At 42.3% G+C, this 26,709-nt stretch overlaps 1 protein-coding gene across 2 annotated transcripts in view; it reads right to left on the bottom strand.

Annotated features, from left to right (window-relative positions):
- ITM2B (integral membrane protein 2B) overlaps window positions 1-21,005 on the bottom strand; it is a 28,290-nt gene extending 7,285 nt beyond the window's left edge. The window contains exons 1-3 of one of the 2 annotated variants that reach the window (XM_072850214.1): window positions 20,774-21,005; window positions 3,094-3,222; window positions 767-970 (exon numbers count right to left, since the gene is read on the bottom strand). In XM_072850214.1, coding sequence (XP_072706315.1) covers window positions 767-970; window positions 3,094-3,222; window positions 20,774-20,872 — 432 coding nt within the window. In that variant the 5' untranslated portion in view covers window positions 20,873-21,005. Of the gene's footprint in view, window positions 1-766; window positions 974-3,093; window positions 3,223-20,773 lie in introns of both variants that reach the window. The other variant, XM_072850213.1, reaches the window with a different exon arrangement.
- Between the last annotated feature and the right edge of the window lie 5,704 nt (window positions 21,006-26,709).

Here is a 26,709-nt window from a genome sequence, read left to right as displayed (position 1 = left end):
TGTTTTACAGCTCTGTCGTTAATACTGAGAGCTGCAAGCCTATCAGCTGCCTTACCAAAAATTTATTACCACAATTCCTATCAATCAAAGTTGTTTCTACAAAAAGGGAAGAAACAGCTAAAAGTGCCTTGATATCCTGGTTCAGTGCCTTTAGGAATCACAGTAGCCTGTGGTGCACAAGGAAAATTTAGCTTCTGCTAGGCTTCTTACAGCATCTGGAAAATGAGCTCTCTTCCATGGTCAGTCAGCTGGTCGCTTCCTTCCTTTTCTGCTGCTGCTTTGGGGTTTTTGAGCTATGCTGCCAGAGCAACCTCTGGGGGTGCTTGAACATACCTAGTGACATTAGATGCAATCAGCCCCTGCAAGTTGAGGTCAAAGCTATGACAGCCCTTTCTAAACTTCCCTTGGCACCACAGCGGTTGGTCAACTTCTGGCTTGGTGGACTTAGCACAGTAAGAACTGTATTCTCTTTACTTCCCCATACTAAGGAAAGTAAATAGCTCTAAGATTTTTCCCTTTCTAAAAAGAGAACTGTATTTGCAAATGGTGGTTTACAAACTACCTCATGATGATTGTATAACGCTGTATTTTGTATGCCCGGTTAATAATTGCTTGCAGCCTGCTGCTGATCAAAACGTTTCTGCTGCCTCCTCCACCCTCCACTTTTCCCCACCACAATAATTAGGGAGTACATTTATCAGGATGACTGAGGGGGAACATTTTTCAAGTTTTAAATGCTTTCAACTTCTTCAGAAATATTTCTTACCCGGTGGAAGTCATGGACAATATCAGCAGGATCGCTATCAGCAAACTCAGGGACTGGCACACTGATAAACTCAACATCTTCCTCCTCCAGGATCTGAATATTTTGCTCAATCGTGTGGTAGCGAGCACTCTGAGCCTCCGCCCCAGGCTCAGGTAAACTTAAGCCGTCTTCAATGTACTTTATTCCACAAAAATACACACCACCCTGCTAAAAACAGTAAACAACCCAGCAACAAAAACATCACTAGCCTTGTCAGAAGTTTAAAACTAATATTCTCAAAGCAACTGTGGAGAAGAAAAACTTGTCAGACTAGATGAAATGTTTTCCCTTTAATTTGATTCATACACCAAAGTAGGAGCCAGTTGCTATCTACAACAGGACCATGGGTAAAACCTTGATTGTACTGAACCGAGGGAGTCCTTCCCTTAAATTCAAGGAAAACAGGATCCCAAAATCAGGTTCTTAAAATCTGGTCTTCTATTTTGCATCCATTATCTGTGGCAAATTGCATCTTATTTTTAGAAAGACAATGAAGTTCCTACATCTATATGCATGCATATTATTATTATTAAATTATTATTTAACTGCGGTCAATAATTACAATTTCAGACATTGAAACTGATCATCCAAATCACCTTTAAAAAGCAAATCTAACTCTGAATTTGGTCCTGCTTGCAGCAGGGGGTTGGACCAGATGACTTCAAGAGTTTCCTTCCAACTTCAATTATTCTGTGAAGTTGCTTAGTTTTGCAAGGCTTCAGAAGTTTCGAAAGTCAGTTTCTAAAATAAATTATTTTTTGTTTTCAACAGTTTTAAAAGACAAGAAGGTAATAAAAATAATTTAAAACAACCAGTTTGTGTCCTTCTGTCACAGTACACATGGCAGGTTACCTAAGTGAAGCATAAAATAAAGTCCTGAGTCAGAGGAAGTCATATACAAAATTTATAGACCAGATAGTTTTAGAAACATACAACTTATGCATATGCACGTGCCATCAATTTAGAATTTTACATTGAAAACACATCTTCAGTGCAATGGTAGCTCAATTCCTGAATATTTCCTTCAACTCAGATCTGACTCATAAACAAGTACCACATGTTTGAATTAAATGGCACTTTCAATTTCAGCACTTTCAATTTCAGCTAGCTGGCATGTGAAAGGTGGAGCACCCCAGTGCACCGACGAAACATGCATTAGTAATACTGCAGGCCTTCAGCTACTCTGAGCTTGTTAATCCACCAAGATACGCTATGCTGTTTAAGCATCGTTTGCAACACTACTGCTCCCCTGTAAATTAGGTTAACCTGACAGCCTAAGAGAGTATAAACTGCAAGTTCAGCCAGAATTTCTCATGTTGAATCACTTTGCCTTCCACAGTAGCAGCTACTAAAATGGGGGGAAAAAAAATAATCCTGGTAGCAGGGACAAGAACACAGAATTTCTACTTTATAATTATGTGCACTAACCAGTGGACTAGAGGGATTCATATTTTGCTTATACTCTCCCTTTCTGACCCTGTGAATCTTGCAACCCTGGCAGTCTCTGAAGGAGGGAGGGTGTGCTCGCACCACTTGGGCAACAGCCCAGCACATCCAGCGCTGCCCAGTGACAAGTCCCCCTGAGGAAGACAGTATTTAACTCAGATCTCCCATGTTTCAGGTAAATGCTCCACTTCCTTGGCACCACTGCCTTCACAGGGCTCCTCTTGCAGTGGTGCCATTTGTTAAAGACTGAAAATACATTTTGTCAGAGGTTTAATCTTGTCAGTGTGGATTAGACTTGACAGAGCATGTTTAACCATGTTGACTGTGCTTCTCCCAAGTCCCCTGCAGGGCCTGTATTTCTTATCCCTGTGGAGGCTAGGAAGGACGAGAGTCACTGCACTGCTTTGACAAGCAGTCCCTTTCCTGTGCATTAGCAGTACCACATGTGTCTAGGAAATCTGGGGTCAAACAAGGAGGCTTTCAAGGGGTTAATCCACCCCCAGTATTCAGCACTTCAAAACAGGAGAGAGAGCAGGTGAAAATCTAGGACACCACTGGGGTTCCTAAACCCAAGTCCTATTTAGATATAATCCTTTCTCTGCAAAGTAAGGTTTTCAAAAGTGCTGCTCCCTTTTATTTGCCAGGTTCGCTCCTGCCCTCCTCTGCTGATAGATAACTTCAGAGCAGGCCATACACTTTGCCTTTAGAAAAGCTGAAGTTTTGGAAAGAAAAAAAAGTAGAAAGGCTATTTGGTTTAGTCTGTTGCTCCTCTTCCCTCTTCTAAATGTAAGGCATAACAGAGAGGAACGCAACCCTCCCATAACAAAATGTATTTGACTTACCTGAAACGCAAAATATTTGTACAGATAGGCACCACCCAGGATCACACCAGCCAGCATAAAGGCCAATCCGAAGCACATGCACCAGCACCAGGCCCTCCTCTGCCCAACAGGCACAGCATCCTCAGGGTCCTGCAATGCATCAGAGAGAGACCTTCAACACACTGTTCTGAAGACAAGTATGACAGCAGATTACTTCAGGCACAGCAAGTACAAACACTGCATCCATTAGAAAAGGCTATACGCACTTTATCACAACTGTCTGAAAACGTATTTTATTTGGTAAAATTTAAAACATCTATTTAAGTTGAGGTTTAGGAAAACTTGTACTAACAGTCACTTTTCATGCCATTGTCACTGACTGAATCAGCAGACTGAAGTCTTAAGGAAGAGAAAAATGTAACAAAATCTCCTGAGATACCTAGTAACACACAGTGAGCCACTTTACAGATTGCAGACAGAAAAATATCCTTTCTCAGGCAACCTGCATGTAACAACAGCAGAGTAAGGAAGTCAGTTCAGAAAGGTCAGATTCTTTTCTATCTTGGTATATGCAATTTAAGTGAACCTGAAGAACGAACAAAAGATCAAAGGTAACAAGAAGAGCAAAATATATCCTTTCCTATGCTGTTCCATCAAAACAAAAGAGACTTTACCACCTCTTTGCTGGCAGAATAATAAGAGTGGGAATTAAAAAAGATGCTTTTTAAGTTGTTGTTAAGGAAGCTTTCTGCTCTAAGACAGCGTTGGCCATGTCTCTATCTGCTGTTGTGTTATGCTAAAGGAATGACAGGATGTTTCCCCTTTGGGGCACTAGTTTGCATAACCATGCAGTCCCCACAGGCATCCTAAGCAATAAACTGCTGCTTGCAAAATCTTTCCTCTATCAGCCACATTACAATGCTCTCTCCTCCCCCAAGTGTTTGCATAACTCATATCCAAGAAAAAAAAAAAACAAAACAAAACAAAACAAAAAAACAACCCAACCCCATCTTTGAGTCACCCTCTTCCAAGCCATGATAATCCTGGGAAAATATCAGAATTCAAATAAATACAAAGCAATTCATTACACCTTTGCAACCAAAAACCCAATAGTGTAGAATGATGACAAGGGCAAAATCATTACAGCCAAATAAACAAAAAAACCCAAACCAGAAAATGGAGGAAGAGCATGAGAAGGCATTGATAGCGATGTTTGTCAGTCAATGTTCTGCCTCGTGTGGTTTTTTTTGCAGTATTTGCTGATTAGGATGACTTCCCACTTGAACAAAGTTGTGGGTGTAGTCCCCACAATGCCTGGGCCCAGATGGGAAGGAATGCCCCTCACCTGGGCGAAGCCATCTAAGCAAGACTGACACCAAATGGAAACGGGACCCTCCCTGTAAATGGTGGGAGAAACAGGCACTTCCTGAAACAATTCATCCCAACCATCCCTGAGAGGGAGTAGTCGCCTTCTGGAGGGACTGACTTCTTTTCACTGATTATAGAGGGAAATTCCTTGGTTAACAAACTAGGTACCTAATTTATATGTAGCTAAAATTAGGTGATGTGAAACCCACCTTTACAGTACACTGCAATTATCTTTCATACAGAAGTGGCAATGCAGCTTCTTTGCCAGGCAATGGCTGCCAAAATCTGATTCAGAAATATTTCGAGTCACACTGAAGATATTTCACAGATTTTGTTTTACGTTACCTTGCAAACTACCGCAGTAAATCAGATTGTGAAATCTCCATCTTTGGAGGTTTTCAAGACTCAACTAGACAAAGCCGTGGCTGATCTTGCTTTGGCAACCATCCTGCTTCTAAAGGGAGGTTGGACCAGATGACTTCCAGAGGCCCCTTCCAACCAACATTTCTGGGATACATTACAAGGCAAAGTGTGAGAGTGGGTAGAAAACAGTTGCCATGGACTGACAAAGCAGAATGAAAAGACAAGTAACAACTTTTAAAAGTTTTTACATTACTAACTATTTAAGGAATTCAGTGTAAAGAATTACAGCATTACTAGCTGCGTGGTTTTTAACCTGGCTGTTTGCAAAGACTGAGAATAGGACATAATACCCATGGTAATCTAATTAACTTTCAGGTCAGGTTAAGATTCACTGTGGATTCTTCTATAAATCATCTCAATTATAAATCTAAACCAGGTAAAACAAGGATTTTTATTTTTATGTTGCCCCGTATCATTAGGTAACTATTTCCCTAGATATTTCAAAGCATAAAGGACACCCAAAACTTTTTTAAGTAGCTGTCATTTAAACTGTTGTAAGTTAATGTCAGAAAAACGGGTAGCAAACAGGCTCTGGGATACGATACCAAAACATTCCCTAGTGAAGAATATAAACAGTATCCTTATTCTTTCCCAGTGCTGCCTTTATCTCCACCACCACCCCCACCACCTTTTTTAACTCCAAGCAGAATTATCCATTAGTGGTATAACTGCCTCTTCCATTTTTACATAATTTTCTAAGTTCAGAAAGACTAACAGAATATGCATGTGGGAAATGGTGCAGAAGGCACACACAGTGTGAACACCTACCTGGAAATGGGGATTAATGTCAAATTAATTTTGCATAGGCCACAAAAATAACCAGAAAAAGGAAAGTAACTTTTGCAAGTTTATCAGTATTCCACCCTAAATAATTTTGCTTTGATACACGAGATGACAGATATAAACAATACATTTAATACAACTCTCTAATTCTCTACCAGCAGCTAAATTTTATCATTATTATTTCTGAAGGCATCCCTAATGGTGGCACAGTAACACATTTTGTATTTGTAGTTGTCTATTGCATTGATTTGTCCATAGCCTACTGAAAACAGCACACCAAATTTAGAGCAAGAGTTCAAGCCCAGTTTGGCCTCTTGCTTAGGACAGTGCATGAAAGTACTGCATCTCAGCACAGAGGAACCACAAGCATTAGGTAACACTGAAAACATTTTATGCTGTTGAAAGAGAATGCAGAATTGATTTCCTCTTCTGAATCTGAAAACTAAGTACACCATGAAGCAGTTTAAAACCAACATAAATTAAAATATTATAAATAACCTACTGGAGCTAAATTATACCCGTATTAGTAGCTGTCCCATGGCTAAGCTGGCTAAGCTTTTGTATTGTTGCCATGACAGCTTAGTTTGGGCTGAATTGACCCAAAAGAATAATTCATCCCTTGCTATATAAATCTGACCCTCCGCACTGCAAGAGAAGAAAGTGTGATGGATGCGGATGCTCACCCTCCTTCCAGGTGACTCATGTTCTGAAAGAAAAAACGCTAAGTGAAAGCGGAACCCCACTAAGAGCGACAGTGCTGAATTAGCACCTCTCCCCACATAGTTACAACCACACTTTGTTCTCAGATAACAGCACCAGCTTCTGAAGCCAGAGCACAACATGAGATTGCAGCCTGACTAATTCTTCTCTAGGTCAGCTTTCCACTGCCAGAGGTATCTCACAAAATAAAGTATCATGTACTTGAGGTGAAGATTGACCTCTAAAAATATGCCTCTCTACTTTTGTGAGCAGCAATAATTAATCATTGCTGTTCCGGTCCTTTTCTTTCCCCTCTTCTGCTTCATCCCTGCCCCGTGTACTTCCAACTCCCTGGTGAATCCTCAACCTTAAGATGATGCCACAGAACTAATCTTCTCTGATGCAAAATGCCTTAGGAGGAACTGGATGCAAGCCCAATACTGGCTTGTTTCCCTTGATGAGCTGATTGTTCTAATTGGAAAACATTTGATTAGCCTATTTCCCATGGACAAGACATGAAACAGAAGCATCTCTCTGCCACTTGTACACTAAATCCTACAGTGTTAAAATTAAACAGCTCAGAACTTCCCAACCTGAATAGCTTCAAGCTCTGCAGGAACAATTTTCCTGTAGATAGAAAATGAGAAGTATTAAATTCTCTTATTTGAGATTTAAAGATGTTGGCAAGATTCTCTCAAACCAGTCTTCTTCTCACAAAGAAGTTGCAAGATGACTGCAGTTTTGAGTAAAGATCTCTTCATCAGTGACCGCAGCAGCTAACGTAAAGCTGCACTCTCCTGTTACTGGAACCATGAAACACTTTGGAGATGGACAAATGATTCCACGAACTATTTACCAAAGCACCTCTCAATTACAGAGAGATATTCACAAGAACATATTTACAACAATTAGCATTAACTGTTCTGGAGTGGATTTAAAAAAAAAAAAGTTAATAACCCTTAAACCTGCAAACATTAGCAGTTATTAATGGCTACTGGCTACATATTCTCTTGCTCTTTTCAGTTCAATTTTAATGCTACTTCTTTTTTTTCTTTAAATAAATGCTGAATTTCAGAAAGGCCAAATTCATGTTTGGGGTAACATCACAAAATTATTCTAAGAAACTCCAATACTGAGCCACAAATGTGTATTATTAGACTTGGTAATTACTTAGATTTTCCCCTTGTGGCTTTTTGTACATAGTGGAATATAATTGCTTTAACATTATAAAAGTGAAGCAGCCTAAAAACTTACAAGGCATATGTCTAGTTCATATTAAAATGGGTGATAAGATTATCAGACCTTGTTCCTTTACAGAAATTAAGGACACATCAATTATATGATTTTAAAAAAAAAAAATCATATGAATCAATTAGGTAAGAATCCACCTAAACCAGATACGATGGATATGCTGTGGGGAGTCCAGAATATTGTATGACCGTTGTGCACCTATGCAAAAGATAATGGCCCAAATGTAAAAATAGATACGATGGCAATAAAAATAACTTCAGGAGGGGGAAGTGTCTTTCAGAACCGACACGTAGTCTTTGATCCACAGAGAAACCAGATGCAGAGTGTTACTGAGTATTACAAATATTACTAAAAATGTCTGCAGCTTAATACACAAGCCATCCATAATTATGCATCTGAGAATAACATCTAATACATACATATATATACACAGACACACATACATAAAAGCTTACAATTAGTGGGGGTAGAACTGGCTGGAAGCTGTTCAGAACAGTTTTCTTCTGAGGTCCTTTGCGTGCCAGTCAGCTCACACGGATGGACAGAATGCAGTGGGGCAGACTGAGCTTCCTAAAGGCAAATATTGACCAACTGCAGTTTTAATTAGTGGAATGGGGAGAAGAGAAGTTAATGATGACTTCCTGAAAGTGTTTTTTAATGAGGGAGGCTAAAAAGTCTTGAAATAAAATACTGACCAACGGCTGTATAAACTGAATTCTGTTGGTCAGGCTCGCCTGCTCTGACTTGTAAATCTGACATCTGTAGAAAATCCTCCCAAAAGACAGTCAATTTAAAATGAACTTAATTTAGAAAGAGCTCTGCATTCCTCCCATTGGTATTCCTGCCTGAAGACTGCTCCAAGCCTGGTATTCTATTTATTACTTGTTGCAGATGGGAAATTAAGGCAGGCTTTTGCAAGGCTCCTCACTTGGCAGATGCTGCGAATCTGGAAAGCTACCATACTGATCTGCCTCTCAAGCAGCAATTTTATGCTTCCTAATAAAATTAAATTTAGAATTTAAATACAATGATCTTTTAACTTGCTAGTTGGAAAAACGGACTCTTATATACAATAGATGCTTCAGAGATGTCTCGCTTATCACAAGGAGTGACGTATTCTTTATACCCAGATGAAGCCTGAAAACAAGCTATGGTTGTTTATGTGCAGTTGATATCTGAACACTGCAACCCTTCTGTGGCAGCACTGCCAGTTCCTCTTCTGTCAAGATGGACAGGGACTTATCCATCTGGCCAAAGTCTCTCTGCCTAAAGAATAGCATAAAAACCAGACCTTAGTTCTGGTGTTGCCTGCTGTAGTCACGTAGCCTGGATAACCAAGGAGATTAATTAATCAGAATTACCTATTAGGCAGTTGGTACTATTAACCTCTTCCTGTATTTCTAATATCTGTATATGTTCTATAAAACAATATTGTAAATGCAAAATCTGTTGTACAGCGCTAGGAAATCCAGCAGTGAGAAGAAAACACATTCCAAGAGCTTTCCAAAGTTCAAAGTCCAAGGTCATTTTCACTGTCAACCCAACACCTCCATGCCTACTAAACCATGTCCCGAAGTGCCACATCTACACGTTTTTTGAAATCCTCCAGGGATGGTGACTCCACCACCTCTCTGGGCAGCCTGTTCCAATGCTTGACCACCCTTTCAGTAAAGAAATTGGACTAGATGATCCTAGATGTCTGTTCCAAGCTTAATGATTCTATGATTCTATATTAGTTGAATACTACCTTTCACCAAATAACGGGGGTATTTTATTAAAAAATGAGGTGTCTATCAAATGACTCATTTCATGGTTCAAATGTCATAACCATCATGGAATAAAAACATTCATATAAGCAGCCAGCTCAAGATCATCTTAAAAAGGGAATCAGTGCTGGTGGGTGGGAAGGTAGCTGCATGTATTGGGAAAGATGGAGGTGAAGGGAGAACAAAAACAAATCAGAAAACAGGCAAGAAAAGGGGAGCAGGAAATAAAACTAGAGATAAATATGGTGGAACATGAAGAGTTCAATTTCTCTACAGGAAGTGAATGAAAATTACAACTGTAAAGTGAATGTAAAGGATGTGAATCAGCAGTTCATCCACAGCTACGTGACAGAGGGACAATAAAAGAAGCATATCTTGGAAGAGTAATCCTGCAACTCTTAACTGATGTGAGTAAACCCAATTTACCTAAATACTGCCTTCCACTTCTGAGGTAAGAGATTCCAAAACTTGATAGCAGCCAACAATTAAAGAGGACACATAAAGAAGGAAGAAGCCTGTAACTATTTAGTCTGCTGCTTTGATTAATTTGGGAGCAGTATTGTTAAGAGTGGTTATTTTTATTGTTAGCTTTGGTCCTACATGGACTAGAAAGTGGAAAAAAGGAAAAAAAAAAAAAACAGACTTATTTAAATGGCCTGACAATTCTGTCTTAGTAGACCAGGCAAGGACTTTCTTCAGGTGATTCACATGCACAGCTTTTGACTATATCCTCATCCCAGGCTGTCTACAGCAATTGTACAACTAACCACACACTGTCTTTTACTCTTTCTTCAAACTGTGTTCCCCAAATTGTTACTCTTTTCTCTGTCCAGTTCCAAGATTCCCCAACTCCCTTCTCTCACCACCAAACCCAGTGGTTTCAAGTCTTCCTATAATTTCCTTCTTATCCTGTGTCTATGGCTCCCTTATCTTTCCCCATCCCAAAGCAGAGTTCTCCGGTCTCTGCCACATGCAGAGCATGGGGCACACCTTATTTCCATGTCCTCCCTTCATTGCTGCTACAAGATAAACCATTCACCACATCAGTGTGCTACACTCTCGGGAAGAGGAGCTGGGCTATGGCCACAGAAGTGCTGTATCTTTAGCCTGCCCCACCAACCAACACTTCTGTGCCTCTTGTCCTGCATTTTCACTGTAAACACTCAGGGCCAAGGACTGCCCTCCTTTCTTTTTCTGTAGAGCAATTAGCACAACAGGATCTTAATACCATCTTATATTCCTTCTGAACATCAGGAAACACTTTTTACTGTGAGGGTGACTGAGCACTGGCACAAGTTGTCCAGGGAGGTTGTGAACTCTCCATCCTTGGAGATACTCAAAAGCCGTCTGGCCATGGTCCTGGGCAACTGGCTCTAAGTGGCCCTGCTTGAGCAGAGGGGTTGGACCAGACAACCTCCAAAGGTCCCTCCAACCTCAACCATTCTGTGATTCTGTGATACACATCTAATGCTTTTAAGTAACACTATGCGGGAAGAGGATTAATGAATCATTAAAAAAAAAAATCCAGGAGTGCTGGGTCTGTGCTAGACAAGTAATAAAGCTCCACACATCCTTTATTTCCTTTGCTTTGGGGCTTTATGATTCTTCTGCTTTCTCCCCCCACCATGAAACTTCAACAAAACCTACACTACTTGGAAAATGTGTTGTCTTTAAATGTCTGGATGCTGAATTCAAAAGTTCTTGTGCCACTGACAGCCACAGAGATCTGCAATTGCCACTGTACGGTACTGAATACAAAAAGTTTTCATAAGCTTGGCTAGTGAAGAGGTGATGGAAGCCAGGGGATTTTTTATGTTATATATAAATGTTAATTAATTTACCTATAGATTTTCATAAATTAGAATGATGGAAATTTATTCTGCATTCCACACCTATTCTTCTTAAGTATTTTAAGAAAGGAGAAGTGTTCTGGTGCAACAGTTTAAGTCATACACCAAAACACACAGATGAAAGCTTGCACAAATACTGGCAAGAGGTGCCTGAGGGATGTTTATTTTTTAAAAAAAGAGAAACCCCAAACCTAAGAGGTTATATGGGACATTTTTCAGAATACATTTTGCTTTCAGAAAACAAAATCACTACACCCTTTATGGTTACAGCATGTCAAACATGGCATTTCATTAAACTTTCCAATTTTGAAAAATACTTCATTTTTACACATTGCCAAAATAAACCCTTTTCCCTACCTGCATTCTTTGACTTATAACTGACTTGCATTTACGATACTTATAAAAACTTATAATAAATCTGTAACTTTAAATGCAGTATTTCTCTTGACTTTATCCTGAATTAGATCAATGTTTGAAAACAGGAACTGAGAAGGTTCCTATTCCACTTAAAATGGATCAATACTAAATTACCTTTTTGACCTTGATCGTTCCAGTTCCTGTCTCTGCCTTATCCCGCTCGCTTCTTATGTCTAAAATTTCTCTGCTTTTTTCCTACAACTGCCAGAATCTCAGACATCAGTATGATGGAACGCTATGTGGATTTAACCTAGATTTCTCTCAAGGCTATTTTCCCAAGCGGTGATGGCTCTTTCACCCAAGAGATCTCATTAGCATGCACATTTGCACCACTGAGCCTCAGAATTTAATAACTCTATTCCCAGTTCAGCCACAGATGGTATGTCATCTCAAGTAAGTTACAAACACCATGTCTCAGTTTCTCTCAAAAGTAGAATCTAGCACCACAGAAACCACTCAGGAGGTCTCTAGTCCAACCTCTTGCTCAAAAGGAAGGTGGACTCTGAAGCCTGACCAGGTTGCTCAGGGCTCTTGTCCAGTCAGGTTTTGAAAACCTCCAAGGACTGACACTTCAAAGCTTCTCCAGGCAACTTTTTCAGCATCCAGTTATCCTCAGATTGAAAAATATTGTGCTTATACCCAGTTGGAAGCTCTCCTTTTTCAATTTACGGCCACTGTCTTTTCAGTCACCTCTCCAGGTGCTGGGAGGCTGCTGTGAAGACCCCCTGCAGCTGTCTCATCTCCAGGCTGAACAAGCCCCACTCCCTTGGCCACTCCTCACAGGGCATGTGCTCTAGCCCCTGACCATCATGGTGGCCCCTGCTAGACTCACACCAGTCTGTCAATGTCTTTTTTTGGATCAGAAAGCTCTCAGCCTTCAGCAATGCCAGTGACTCATGCCCAGCTGACTGTCCACCAGGAGCCTTGGGTCTTTCTCAAGCAGAGCAGCTTCCCAGCCAGGTGGTCCCCAGCCTGTCCTCATGGAGGGGCGAGTCTGTTCCAGGTACAGGACTCTGCGTTCGTTATTTCTGAAACTCATGAGGTTTTGTTCAGCCCATTACTGTAGCCTGTTGGGGTCCCTCTGAATAGCAGCCCTGTTCTCAAAAAAAACATACCTTGCTAATACATCTATTAGTGAATTAAGATGCGTAGTACCTGTACAGCACTCTGAGTAGAAGCCATTCTACATGCAAATACAGAACAGCATTTAATTGTAACGCTTATGAGTATCAGCACAAAAGAGCTGACCTTGAAAGGCTTACATTTAATTACGCCCTCTTTCTAGAAGAAACTGTTTTAACAATCTGAAGGGCTTCACTGCAATTAGACTATTCACAGCCTTAAGTGGAACACACACTCCAGTACCCAGCACCTGGCTGCATCACACCCTGCAGAAACAGAGACACTGGCCGGTGTTCAAACACCTCACCAGGTAGCAAGAGAACTTCCCAAAACTGCAAATCTTAGGCAAGACAACTCACCACACTGTGCAGCAGCCTGAAAAAGTCATGTTCAGCCTCCCACCCTGCAAAGGGTCCTGCATTTTCAAATGTGTAAATGCAAGGGTTTTCTATGCAGACTATATCTTTTAAAATAAACAAATAAATAGACCTTTGTGATTCAGCAACCATGTAAGGTCCAGCCCAGAGATCACTGCCCACTCCCAATATGATCTCCCCAGCGTACTCTTTTTCCACAGTCATTCCACAGTCTCATTCTATCCTCAAAACAGCAGAAAGCTCCCATCAAAAGCAGGAGTTTGCTGAACCCTAGGAAGAAGACAACCACAAATTATCCAAGGATTTGCATTCAAGGAACTCTGCTGTTAAAATGCCTGTGGGTTTTATTTTTATGTGTGTGTATATATAGATATAAAAAATAATATATATTATCTACTTAATAATATATAAACTTTATAAAAATATTTGTATACACACACACACTGACACTATATGGAAAGGGCAAACAAGATACCAACTTATTTTTTCCACAACCTCTATAATAACTGTTGGGCAAATATTACTTTACTGTTTTTTTCATGGTAAATTTTGTACAGCTGTTCCACAAAGGACCCTTGCTTGTAGATGACGCATGGATCACTCAGATATGAGCTAGAGTCTCTCTATATGTCCGTTGTGGCCCAAACCCTAGGCCACGTGATGTCTGCTGCAAAACCATTTCTGACTTCCTTGCAGAGCTCAATCTTATTAATTATCTCATTCCTTTGGTTTACCACATCTGTAAAATTAGGACAGATATCCAAGTTTTATAAATTAGCATGCTTTTCATCTGTAGATTCAAAGTTATTTCCACTGAGGATAAAAAGCAGTACATAAATAGTTAGAAAATGAATGTTGTATTATTCATATTGATCAGGAGACTAAAACCAGATAATGCTAACCTTTGTCAATCATAGCATAAACGCGAGGGGGTGGGGCGTGGGGGGGAGAACAGGGGGGGGGGGGGGAAAGAAATCTATGCAATAGCTAACAGAACACACCATTACTTATCCCAGCTGTAGTTCTTATGTTTGAAATATGTCATAATGTTTTTGGAAGCACAGAATAAAGAACATTTAAAATTACTAAGACTTAAAAATGAAGTATTTGCTTTCAAAGATATTTCCTGAGAGTCACAGAGAGAACTATTTTATTTGTATGTAAGCTATCTGGTGCCTGTAGTTAGTGGTTACTGGATAGAAAATACGTATAATGCTGACAAATACTCCAAAATCGCAACTGCAGAAGAGTTAACTGAAAACATTACTGGAGGTAAGTATGCTTACCATTCTTATAACCCTCCCTCAAATAAACATTAGCATCAAAATTTATTAAATTGATGATGAGAAAAAAATGGAAAAGACCACACAAATAACAAACAAAATTGATTTGAGTCTATAAAAATGCAACTGTTAGATTAATTTGCAACTGTAAACATTTCATTAAAATACTTAACAGGAAAAAAAACCCCATATATACACATTATATTTTGAAATTAAACTTTTCTTGAAATAGACATTCATGTGCTGGATTAAATATTCATTATAATGGAAGGAGTCTAAACCATTTCCCTTGAAAATATTGTTGATTCCAAGAACATTTTCTTTCAAATGTTTGTTTTCACAGGAAAGTTCAGCATTTCATCCCGATCCACATCTGCAGAAACGAACTAATTTAACTTGAGCTTTTCCCACTGAACAGAACTTTTGGTTCCAACAGCCTCTGTTTAAGTGGTATTTTTCATACCACTGTCCAATATTAATATCCAAACTATTCTTGAAGTTTATCAGAAAGAAAAGAGTATTGCATCACAGAAAGACAGGAGTGAACATAAGAGAAGTATTTATGGCATCAACTATAACAATACATTACAGCACAGGGTAGTTTTTCTAGATAGTGCACTATATAAAGCTTCATCTACTTACGGACTTTGCCACATGACAATGTTAAGCCAAAAAAAAAAAAAGTTATCTAAATACATTTTTAGGGCAACGAGCCTCAGCCAAGTATAAATTTGTTAAACTGAAAAGAGAAACTATTTAAAACTATGTAAAGTACTTGCATTGTCTCTATGCTCATCCCTGCACTGAATTCCTGTAAGCTGTAACGATATGTACAGACATCAGCTCTTGCTCAGACAGCCAAAAACATAAATGATACAAGCAACTAACAAAGCAGTTATCACAAAGGTCTGGCAGAATACATCCTGTTTGAAATACTAAATATCATTCTTCTGGGAAATGGTTGTATTTCCAAACCAAAGCTTTGTATTTGTTATTCAGGTCAGGAAGTGATGAGAAACAGAAAAGGAAGTGAGATACGGACCACTGACAGAACCCCTCTGTCCCACAGGTTCATTTCCATTGCTGGGGGGATGGGGATGACACAAGCTCTTCCAGATCACTTTTTGAACTTTCTAACCTCTAATTCCAAATTCGTAAATTCACTTCAAAATAGCAAGAGATTTTCAGAGGAGCACCACAAACTTTTAAAGATCTTGGTTTTTTAGTACTGTTCTCTCAATTGCTGGCAACCACTACAGAATAGCTTTCGGAGCCAAACGTCCTAAGACCACAGTGATCTTATTTTCAGGAAGCTGCACTACTTAACCAGTAGCACAGATTCACCACGTAAAAGGATGCAGGGGGTGACATCAGCCACAAGGCTTCTTTTCTTAGGAAGAGTTCCTCATGAACAACCCCTGCCACAAATTTTGTTTACATAAACTCAACTTCCCTGAATTTATGCTTGCAGGTACCCATAAAGCCAAATAAGCAACAGAATTCTGGGTACCCTTTGTACCTGGGTACCCTTTGCACCCTTTGTAACTGGAGGGTTTTCATCTGAGGTTTGGTGGCTTTTCATTAAAATCTTAGCCAAGTCAGGGAGGAGAAGGGGGAGATAATTCAGTTTCCTAGGATTTTTTATTTCTGGGCCTCTTTTAAGTAGTCATGCCTTAATCCAGAATGCTCTGACAGACAACAGAAGCTGGTTGGCTTAATGACCTAGTTGCATCATGGAAAATACAAGAAAATACAAAGACTGCTCTTTCCCCAATGGTGACTGGTGAAAGGCGTATAGAAAATTTGGCTGGAGGAAGGCTACAAAGGGAATAAGGAAGCTCCTCAAAGAAAAAATAAACCAAAACCAAACAAAACAATCCCAAAACACCCATCTACAGACATGTCCCATAAAGTGGGAAAACCTGTTTTCCTGACCGCAAAACAATAAGCAAATGACTGTTTATTAGTGCGTATACTAACATATAGATAGCATATATATTATATCGTATTTATATATATTTACACACACACCAAGTATAGCAACTGTAAAGCTAACACCTTTATTTCGGAAACATCTAACACCAATTACACAAGATCTGTTTTTCTACACAGAAAAACAGCGCTCATTAGTTGCTCAACAGTATTTCCCAAGCGGACCCTCTTACTCCGTGTTAAAAGTGCCTATTTTAGTATGCTTTAGAAAAGATTAAGCTAAACTGAAAAAAAAAGATTAATTTTAGAGTGCGGAGTAATAATGTTCTCATAAGGAATAAATGCAGAAAGCTGCTGCTTTTAAAATTCTTAATATTTACACTTTTAAATTCAACTCTCTCTGCAGATACAGCTATCCAAAGGTCAGCTACGATACAGATGCGTGAATCCACAGCTTCCATGCACAAAGCTGTATTTGGTAAAGATGCAGAGCTGAGCGCCCCGAGAATGGGGCAGGGGGGAAGGCTGTCACCTATCCCAGCAGAAGGGAGGAAGTGCCTGAGAGTTACTGAGGGCCCAAAGAGTTTTGGGGAGGGCTTGATCTATTGAATGGACTCTGCAAAATGTCTGAAGACTTCAACTATGCTCAGAACCATCTTTGGCTCTCCAAAGATCTATTGTAGGGAGAAATGTTAAAATACCACACATTGTTTGTTTGTTGGGAAACTGGGTCATAAAATTGCTCGTTGTACTGACAATGAGCAAAGTGGAAAATTAAATGTTGCCTGTGAACCTTCACTAAGAGTATTCTGTATTTTGGCCAAGAATTACAGCATAGAAGTATCATCCCAACATTAGTAGCAGAGTTGAAACTGTTGCCTACAGTAAGTATGGAGCCACTTTCACAACATGCAATAATACTGACGGGTGATTTATGCAAAGACAGGATCAGCACTCTCGATTTTTAAACTCCTTTTTAAGTACCATACTCCAATGCATAAGACCATTGCCTTCTGCAAAAGCTTTTTTTTAAGCTGTTGTTCCAGTGATACATCCCCTACTCTTTTCGCATCTTCCTCTCCTCCCTTCCCCAATTAATTTCCTATTAGTGTCTGCATCAGAGGTTACTGGGCAAATTGTGGTGAGATCAGAGTATTTCTGTGCCACATCATATGCATATTTTGGCCGCAAACGCTCTTTAATAAGCCCTAGGAAGATTATCTACTTGGGAGTAATCCTGCAATGGCAGAGTGGTAGTCTTCATGACACGGTGCCGGGAAAAGCAGAACGAGACCGCCAAAGAACTAGCCCAGAAGCTCATTCCACAAATCTTTATTTTCTAGACATTTCAGAGTATTTGGCTTTATTCATTAATATCAACTGGTTTACTAATATCTCTTGCTCAAATCTTTGGAAGTTCTTGATAATAAAATTCCAAATGTGCAATTCTGCTGATCCTGTTCCATTCTTAAGGTTTTCCCTTTGCTTCAGTCTAGAATGCCTCCTAGGACTTCCTCCATAAAAGAAAGATTCATAAAATGTTGTAATATTTTTCACGTTCACACTTGTGATCCAGATCTATTTATTGTCCTACAAAAACAATGTCTGTAAAGATACCAGAGAGGGGAAAACAAATGTCCCATACATGCTGTTTTGGAGACGTGACCTTTTTTCAATCTACCAGAACTCACTCTTCTATATACATTCTCATATTGCCTTCAAACCTCACTTGAAGCTAAGGGTTTTCCAGCAATGAAGTGATATGAATAATACATTTGTCAGCTGTGGTTTATTTTTCCCCTTCCCTCCAAAGAACTGCATAGGCAGTAGAAGTTCCTTGTGGGGACGGGAAAAAAGATTTGTTTCTAATGCATTTGTATCAGAGAAGGCAAAGTTCAAAGAGTATATCTTGCACTTACCTCAAAGAATTAAGTTTTACAATGGCCGTCAGTTCCTTTTTTTGTCCGAGATCTGAGAATAAACTCCCAGACTCGAAGATCCAAATACCTCTACAGCTACATGACATAATTTGTTTCAATACTGCTAATCCTGCATGGCTTGCATAGCCTTTTCTACTAAAGCTACAGATGACGCTACTGTAGTCATATTTGCTTTTATTTATGCTCTAAAACACGCAAGCTCAAAAAAAGCTTATTCAAGAGAATTTTGCACACTGGTAGGTGTAGGTCTGCAGTTCTGCTGAGAAAAGATGGAAATGAGTCAAGGAGAATGTCAAAGGCTCGATGTCCCTTAAGAGTGCTTTTGGAATTTTCATCTGTACAGAGCATCCGTTCCTAGCATGCTATTTTAGGACTGTTTTAAGCCTTGGTCAGGCATGTTCATCCCCTGATAACAGTGCAAGAACTTTTAAGTAGCTACTGTGATACCAGACCACCTTTTGACCTGGTTAATAAATGTTCGCAAGTCTCATTTCTAGGTAAGGAAAGCAGTACTAAGACCTGAGCAAAGTTAAGGCCAATCCTGTATCTCATCCTCAGCTGCAAGAATTTACAGCTCTGCGTTAAGGAAATCATAGTCAAGTAACACACTTCCGTCAGTATCTGGACAGGGTCAGGAGGATTTGCTCCCCAGTGTACAATTAGCCAGATGTATTTTGTTTGTTTAGCAGTAGGAACGACAAGCCCAAATTGGTAGGCTATCTGGAAACAAACATCATCCAGGGCAGCTCTGGATCCCAGAGTAGTATGAAAAGCTGTTTTCTGGAACTTGTAGTTTGTGTCCTGCTTACGTGCTTGGTGTCAAACTGATCACCAAACCCGGAGTCAGGAAGGCATTCCACAGCTCAAGCTGGGCTTGGGAAATCCATTACCTTCTACAGAATGGCACTCCTGCTAGGAACAACTAGGCACACAGATCACCTAACGGATCTCCCATAATTGCAGGCAATTTTGAGTAACGATACCATCTCATTTGTTGCTGCACACTGTTCTAAAGACTTAAATACTTTGGTCCGAGTTTCATAAACGCAGTACGTTCAGTAGAAGTGTGAAATGTCACCACTTGCTGTACCAGGAAGATGTCACTAGAAAACATCTTGTGGTCCCCCTTAGCTTTGAAATGACAGCAGATTCTGCTGGTGAAGAACCTGGCCCCATCAAAATCACAGCAAAACCCACACTGGGCACAATTACATGCTAAAAAATTCAACAGATACTGTCTTCCCAGGCAGAATTTCACCACAGATTTAGTAAATTAATAAACACGATCTCTTTTGCAGATCCAGTCTGGTAATTCAGAGGCCTAATGCACAAAAGATTGTGAAAGCAAACGAAAACAGCAAGGCATACTGTTTATGTACAGCTGGCCATTTTTCAAGTTTTCATTCTCTTTTCAAAAAGCTTAGAGCAAATTACGCTACTCCTAATTAAAAACTGGTTTTGATTACGGGAGCACAGAAATTGCAACCAAAACCCTTTGTATTTCTGGGTAGGTTTGCACTTCAAAAACTTTAAAGGCCGTTGCTGTTTTGTTCTTTGTTGCTGTTTGGAGACGCGGAGGGAAGGCGACAGCGACTGGAGTTTGGGTGCTGTTTTGGGGCGGGGGGAGGCAGCTCTTTGTTCCTTTCTTTAAACCAGCCCAAGTTTCAAGGCGAAGTTCGCTGTAACACTCAGTCACCAGGCTCTGCAAACACGCTGCGGCACAAGCACGGCCAAACCTCCAACTTCACCCCCGCCAAGCGCTCCCTGCCCTGAAGCGGGTTTGCGAGCTCGCTAGCGGCTTGCCGGACTTATCCGGGCGGCCGAAGGGGATTAAACGCGGTGTGAAGACCAGACGCGATCCTTCTCCACGCAAGCCGACTTCCGCGACCGACCCAAACGCACCGAAGGGACCCCCCCGACCTCCCCACCGCAGGCAGCGGCCGGGGACAGGCTGCGGGACCGGACGGGCAGCCGGGCTCGGCGCCGCCGGCCCGACCCCTCGCCCCCGCCTAAGCGCGGTGGGCCGGCGAGGGCAGCCCCTTCCCGGGCCGGCCCCTCAGCTCGCTGCGACTCGCGGGTCCGGACGGGACGCCGCAAAGGAGACGAAAGCGCCTTAAAAGCCGAGTTGGACGTGGTCCAAGCGCTGCCGGGCTTAAAAAAAAAAAACAACCAACAACAACAAAAAAACCCCACACACACCAAACCACCACAAAAATCCCCAAAGTAGGGTGAAGCGGAGCTTTAAAGCTCGTTCTCCTGTCAGCCATTTTAGAAGCGTGAGCTGAGAGGGGCGGCGAGGCACACCGCTGCGCAGCTTTCCCTGCTGACCCGCCCGCGGTTTATCGCCGCGGGGGGAACGGCATATAAAGAATAAAATCGTCCCCAGCGCGTCTCCCTCTCCTCGGCAGCACCTCACCGCCAAGCGGAGCGGAGCGCCCGCCGCCGCGCAGCCGGGCCGGCCCCAGCGGCTCGGTCCCCCGCCGCCCTCACCTTGGTGTCCGGCGGCAGGATCAGCACCTGGCTGTTCTCCTCCTCCTTCTTCGCCGCCTCCTTCTGCGCCAACGCAGAGTTGAACGACACCTTCACCATGGCCGCTCCTCAACGCCCCACACGCAGGAGAGGGAGGACGAGAAGAGCCCGGGCCGGCGGAGCTTCGAGAGCTGCCTCCTGCCTTGTCGCCCCCCACCCCTCGCTGCCGTGACTGCCACCCCCGTCCCCTTGTCAAGCGGCGGAGGAGGAGGAGAGGCGGGCCGCGGCCTGCGGCGGGCGGGGAGAGGAGGAGGCGGTGCCTGACAGGGCGGGCGGGAAGAGGGGAGGTGGGGGCGGCGGGTCCTCGCCCTCCGCCCGCCCGAGCCGGCGCGGGAAGGGGTGGTGAGGCGGCGGCGGGGTCGGGGCAGTCCCCCCCCCGCGGCAGCTCCCCTCTCGGCGGCCGAGGGCTGCGTGCCCCGTGGGCCACCTCTCTGCCGGTGCTTGGCTGTGCCCCCGGGCGGCTTCGCCTGCAGCGGCCTGGTGCCCCCACCCTGGCCTCGGCGGGGAGCCCCGCGGGGGCCCGTCCCTCAGCCCCGGGCCCGGCTCCTCTGCAAGGCGTTCGGGGCAGGCCCGCGCCTCGCCCCGGGGTCGGCAGCGGCCCGGCGGGCCCTGGCACGCTGCTGGCCCTGCTGTTGGGTTGCGGCCTCGCAGGGGGGTGCCGCCATCCCCGGTGGGCCAGGGGTGGCACAAGCGGTTTGGTTCACCTGGTGCAGTGTCCGCATTTCTCTGGCTGCCATTTTAAATAGATTGCTATTAGAAGAACATTTATGGGTTTTACAGTTGGGAACAAAATAAAAAAAATGCTATATAGGCAGCGTGAAGGTGAAGTCCACCAGTTGTTAAACCCCGTGGGAAGGATACGAGGAGTACTAGGAAAGTGGAGGTGTGACCTTCCCCTTTCCTCTCCCACGCAGTGGGTATAAGAAGTCAAGCGAACCCAACGCACCATCCCGAGTAGGGTGCTCTTCAGGAAAACTATGCGATGCACGCAGTTGTGTTGCGGATATGGTTATAGTCTGCTCTGAGAAGGATTTCGTTTTGGTGACCCACCTGGGTAGAGTTAATTTCCTGCCAAGAGCTTGGCAGAGTGATGTTTCTGTTGCTCCCAGTAAGATACCTGGCAAGCAAAACGCAGTCCTTGAGCTCAGCGGGTGCCCTGCTGCTGACTTTGGCAAAATCTGGTCTTTCTCTCTAGGGCATTAGATGGCACCATGACTGAATTGTCCTTATGCTATGTGCCTGGTCATCTGTGTCCTTTAAAATTGTTGACCTAAAATCGCTGGCAGAAAAGCTAACTTAACCTGGTTCATGCTATCATCCTAAAGTATTTTCACTTAAAGATCTATGGATAATTTAAGGATCTTTTTTTCTGATAAAGATATAAAATCCACAAAGCAAACCATGATAATTTTATGTGATCTCAAGGTAAAACAGCTGATGGTACCGCTTGCATCCAAGACTGCAAATTACCCCAGGTATTCCAAGAATTCAGTCTAACTACCTTAAAATTCAATAGAGGTTAACTGAATCATTTGCAGATATCTCACTGAAGTATAAAAAGCCATGGGTGCCAAGGAAGACAGAATACAGAGATTTCTCTAAGCACTTTCCGACCATATTTGGTATGATCCTGGAGGTTTTGCTTTAGTAGGAACTTTCATAAAAAGTATTTGAGTATTCTACATGAAAACCATAAAGTAATTTAATAAGGCTATCATAAGCTACAGTGTCACAGGCTACTACTATGGATTTTTAAATTTTTTTTTATAAGTGGGACTTTATTGTCCCACTCCCACATTGAGAAATGCACCGGGTGACACCTCTGCTCTCATTTCAGTGGGAATCCATGCAGGCGCATTGTGTATTCAGGACAATATTTAGCATGCAAAGGCTGGAGTCCTGCGTTTTGCTTTGCCTTTGTTCTCCTTAATGACATCTTCAGATATGTCTCACAGAAAGATGGGTATGCAAAAGACAGTCAAGGCTAAGGCATGGCATTTTATTATCTATGTCAAAGTATACCTAACTCTTTCCCCAGGCAGCATACACTCTTATCTTTCCAGATCAAATATACTCTGTCTGCTGCTTGAATCATGTTTACAAATCATGGTGGCTTACCGCAGCTGGATTAGAGCACCCTTACGGTGTTGCCACTTCTGACCTTTTGATTAGTGAGAATATAAGACATTTGGGGTCTTTCTATTAGGGAACAGAGTAAGAATAAAGCACCAGGAGAACGTCTTGGCTTACTTCCAAACTGTGCTTTGCTTCTACGTGCTTGCTTTCAGGCTGTGGTTTCATAGGCAGCTGAGCCGATCAGATGGCTGTTCCTCCAAAAGGAAATCTTGCCTCATCTTCTTCGTAGAATCATAGAATGGTTTGGGTTGGAAGGGACTTAAAGATCATCTAGTTCCAACCCCCCTGCCATGGGCAGGGACACCTTCCACTAGACCAGGTTGCTCAAAACCCTGTCCAACCTGGCCTTGAACACTTCCAGGGATGGGGCATCCACAACTTCTCTGGGCAACCTGTTCCAGTGCCTCACCACCTTCATGGTGAAGAATTTCTTCCTTATATCTCATCTAAATCTACCCTGTTTCAGTTTAAAGCCATTACTCCTTGTCCTATCGCTACATGCCCTTGTAAAAAGTCCCTCTCCAGCTTTCTTGTAGGCCCCCTGCAGGTACTGGAAGGCTGCAATAAGGTCTCCCCAGAGCCTTCTCTTCTCAAGGCTGAACAACCCCAACTCTTTCACCCTGTCTTCATAGGAGAGGTGCTCCAGCTCTCTGATCATCTTCATGTCCCTCCTCGGGACTCGTTCCAACAGGTCCATATCCTTCTTATGTTGGGAGCCCCAGAGCTGAACACAGTACTCCAGGTGCGGTCTTACAAGAGTGGAGTAGAGGGGGAGAATCACCTCCCTCGACCTGTTGGTCACACTTCTTTTGACACAGCCCAGTATATGGTTGGCTTTCTGGGCTGCAAGCGCACATTGCCAGCTCATGTCCAGCTTTTCATCCACCAGTACCCCCAAGTCCTTCTCCTCAGGGCTGCTCTCAATCTATTCACTGCCCAGCCTGTATTTGTGCTTGGGATTACCCTGACCCATGTGCAGGACCTTGCACTTGGCCTTGTTGAACTTCATGAGGTTCACACGGGCCCACCTCTCAAGCATGTCAAGGTCCCTCTGAATGGCATCCCTCTTGCCCTTCAAGGTCCCTCTGAATGGCATCCCTCTTGCCCTTCATCTTCCCCCTCATCTCACCATTCATACTCCCCTCCTTCCACCAGCAATCCCACTCAGTGTCTGTGCTACATGTGTGACCCATGCGTGAGCCAATTCAATTCATAGATCCAGCAGAACATTATCCAAGTTTTTCTGGGTTAGTTTTCTGCTGGGTTGGTGAGTTACGTCAGTTCAGAGGACCAGCACCAGCATAAACAGTGAGCCTGCAAGGCCAAGAATGGGGAGGGGGGGGGAATACTCGTACCTTCTGCATAGGTACAAGTATTATATCTCTCAAAACCACAGCCTTGGTTTTTCTCAGGCAAGTAAGTGCATCTCAGTTTATATCCAGACAACTTGTTCTTTCTCACATGTCTGCTCCTTCTCTCTCACGTACAAGGCTTCAGTTCCTTCAGTCCTCTGGCCCATTGTTTATCAGATCTCGGGACCCCCCCAGGAACAGATGACCTATGCTGTTTAGATCTGTGTGTTTGAGTCCTTGGGCAGAGGTTTCCCATTGTTTCAGCTGACGCTGAAAAGGAGGCATCTCCTTGGTTCCTTGTTTACCCTGAGTGGAAAATGGCTATTACATCCATCAGGACTGGGAGTTGCTTTCTCTTTCCAATGCCTCTCTTAAAATGCCACGATGTTCCAAGCCATACCTCGGCTTGCCCATCTACAATTCAAAATCAGCCTACGTGCTATCTCTTACATCGGGATCATAAGTTTCTGATGCCTGTACCAGACATGTGCCTGTGGATTCAAACACATAAAACTGCGGAGGTTTTAAATAACGATATTGTCTTGCAACAAAGGACACTATTTTGAGGTGAAGAGAATGTAGTTGTTTTTAATGTTTCTTTTATAAAGCTTTTAAATGCAACTGAATGTGGAAAGTTCCATATGGTGTCATGGTATTTTTAATTGTTTCTTCTACTACTTGTTTCTCGTTAACTGCATGACATTTTGATATGGGGTGTCTTACTTTTCCCTCAACCACTCTTCCCAGTTTTACGTCTCTATCTATCTATCTATCTATCTATCTATCTATCTATCTCTGTCTAACTATGTATATCATTCTCATTTCTTGGGGCAGAGGAAGGGAGACAAGCAAAAATTGTTTCTGTGACAGACATTTCTTAAGCTTGCTTTCTTAGCCAGAAGTTGAAATCCATTTACACTGTTTCAAGGCTTTTCACCCCACGGCTCTTCCTCTCTGCCCTGTTCTGCCTTCCACCCCTCTTCTTCTCCACACAACCCCCTAAGCTCCACCTGAGAGAAGGCTCATCTGCCAGATTCTTACCCAAATGGCCCGCAAAAAACTTGCTGTCACACTGTCCCTTTTGCACGATCCCTGAATTAATTCACAAGGACTTATACTAAGAGTAGACTTAATCTTAGATACTCTGGTACACATGTAGGACTAGTAGTTTTACTTGTATAATTCCAGTGACAAAACCCTGTACTGGGAATTCCACTTTATCAGCAAAAGGAAATTTTTTTGCCATTGCTTGATGTGTTGATATGGGAAATGTTTTCCAGATTGTTTGTTTTGGTTACATGGGGGAATATGGCCATGGCAGCATTTTTTTAGTTTTGTCCTGAGTTAAATCTGCTACCACCTCCAAATCTACCTTTCCTGTAACAACTCAAAACAAAAAGACCAACGTAAATTCCTGATGGCTAAAGCAGAATAGAAAAGACGCCACTTACTATTGTGGATAGGATAGGATAGGATAGGATAGGATAGGATAGGATAGGATAGGATAGAATAGAATAGAATAGGAAAGAAAACATATCAAAAGGCATATGAGTCTGTTTATCAGCCTCTATTCTTCTTAATATCCCAGAGCCCGCTGAAGTCGGCAAACCAAATGGGCCATAAATCTCTGCCATTCTTTAGCTTGCAGATGGTTGGGACTGCAGACTGTTGGCATTCCCACATATTTTGGGACCCAACCATTACAGCAGAATCTCCAATTTTTATTAGTTTCTAGGCAGTATTGCAATCTAAATCTTAAAAATAACATAATTTTCACAATCTGTCTAAAATGTAGCCACTACAACAAAGCACGAAATAAGCTTAACAAATCTATTTCAACTTGGCTTGTGCCTCCCGGCACCTCAGTCATCCCTGCTGTGAATAAAGCCCATTAGAGTGCGTAAGTGGCACCACAGCAATGAATTATGCCTTAATCCAGCAAGCTGCTTTGCATGGCTGGCTTCTGCGCCCACGTGGAACCCCGGGGTCCACCAAGACACAGCAGCTTGCCTGACTGGGTCTGTAGTTTGTCTGGTAGGAAATTACCATATGCAATATGCAGAAACATACCTGCATGTATGGTACCCAGTTGCACGCTCTTAATTTCAAAGAATTGTTTGCAACATGAGCCAGATCTTCCCTCATTTGAAGGAAGTGGAAAGACTCTCATGCTCTTCTCTTAAAGCTGATCCTGTGCTCAGGTTCAATACAAATGTTTTTACTTCAATTCTAACTGGGTGTCATCTATTAAGTGCCAGACTGCAGGAAGGCAACCTTTATATTAATTTATCAACATTTTATTTGCTCATTAAGCATCAATGATTTGGCCAGTACTGAAGAAGACTCAAATTAAAGACTATTGCTGCCCCAGGGATTTTGTAATCTAAATCAGATACAGAAAGAAAAAAT

This window comes from Ciconia boyciana, chromosome 1 (genome assembly GCF_034638445.1).
Source record: "Ciconia boyciana chromosome 1, ASM3463844v1, whole genome shotgun sequence".
In the NCBI taxonomy this organism is placed as follows: Eukaryota; Metazoa; Chordata; class Aves; order Ciconiiformes; family Ciconiidae; genus Ciconia; species Ciconia boyciana.
Note: the sequence above shows the minus strand (reverse complement) of the source record. Positions and strands in the feature narration are given on the sequence as shown.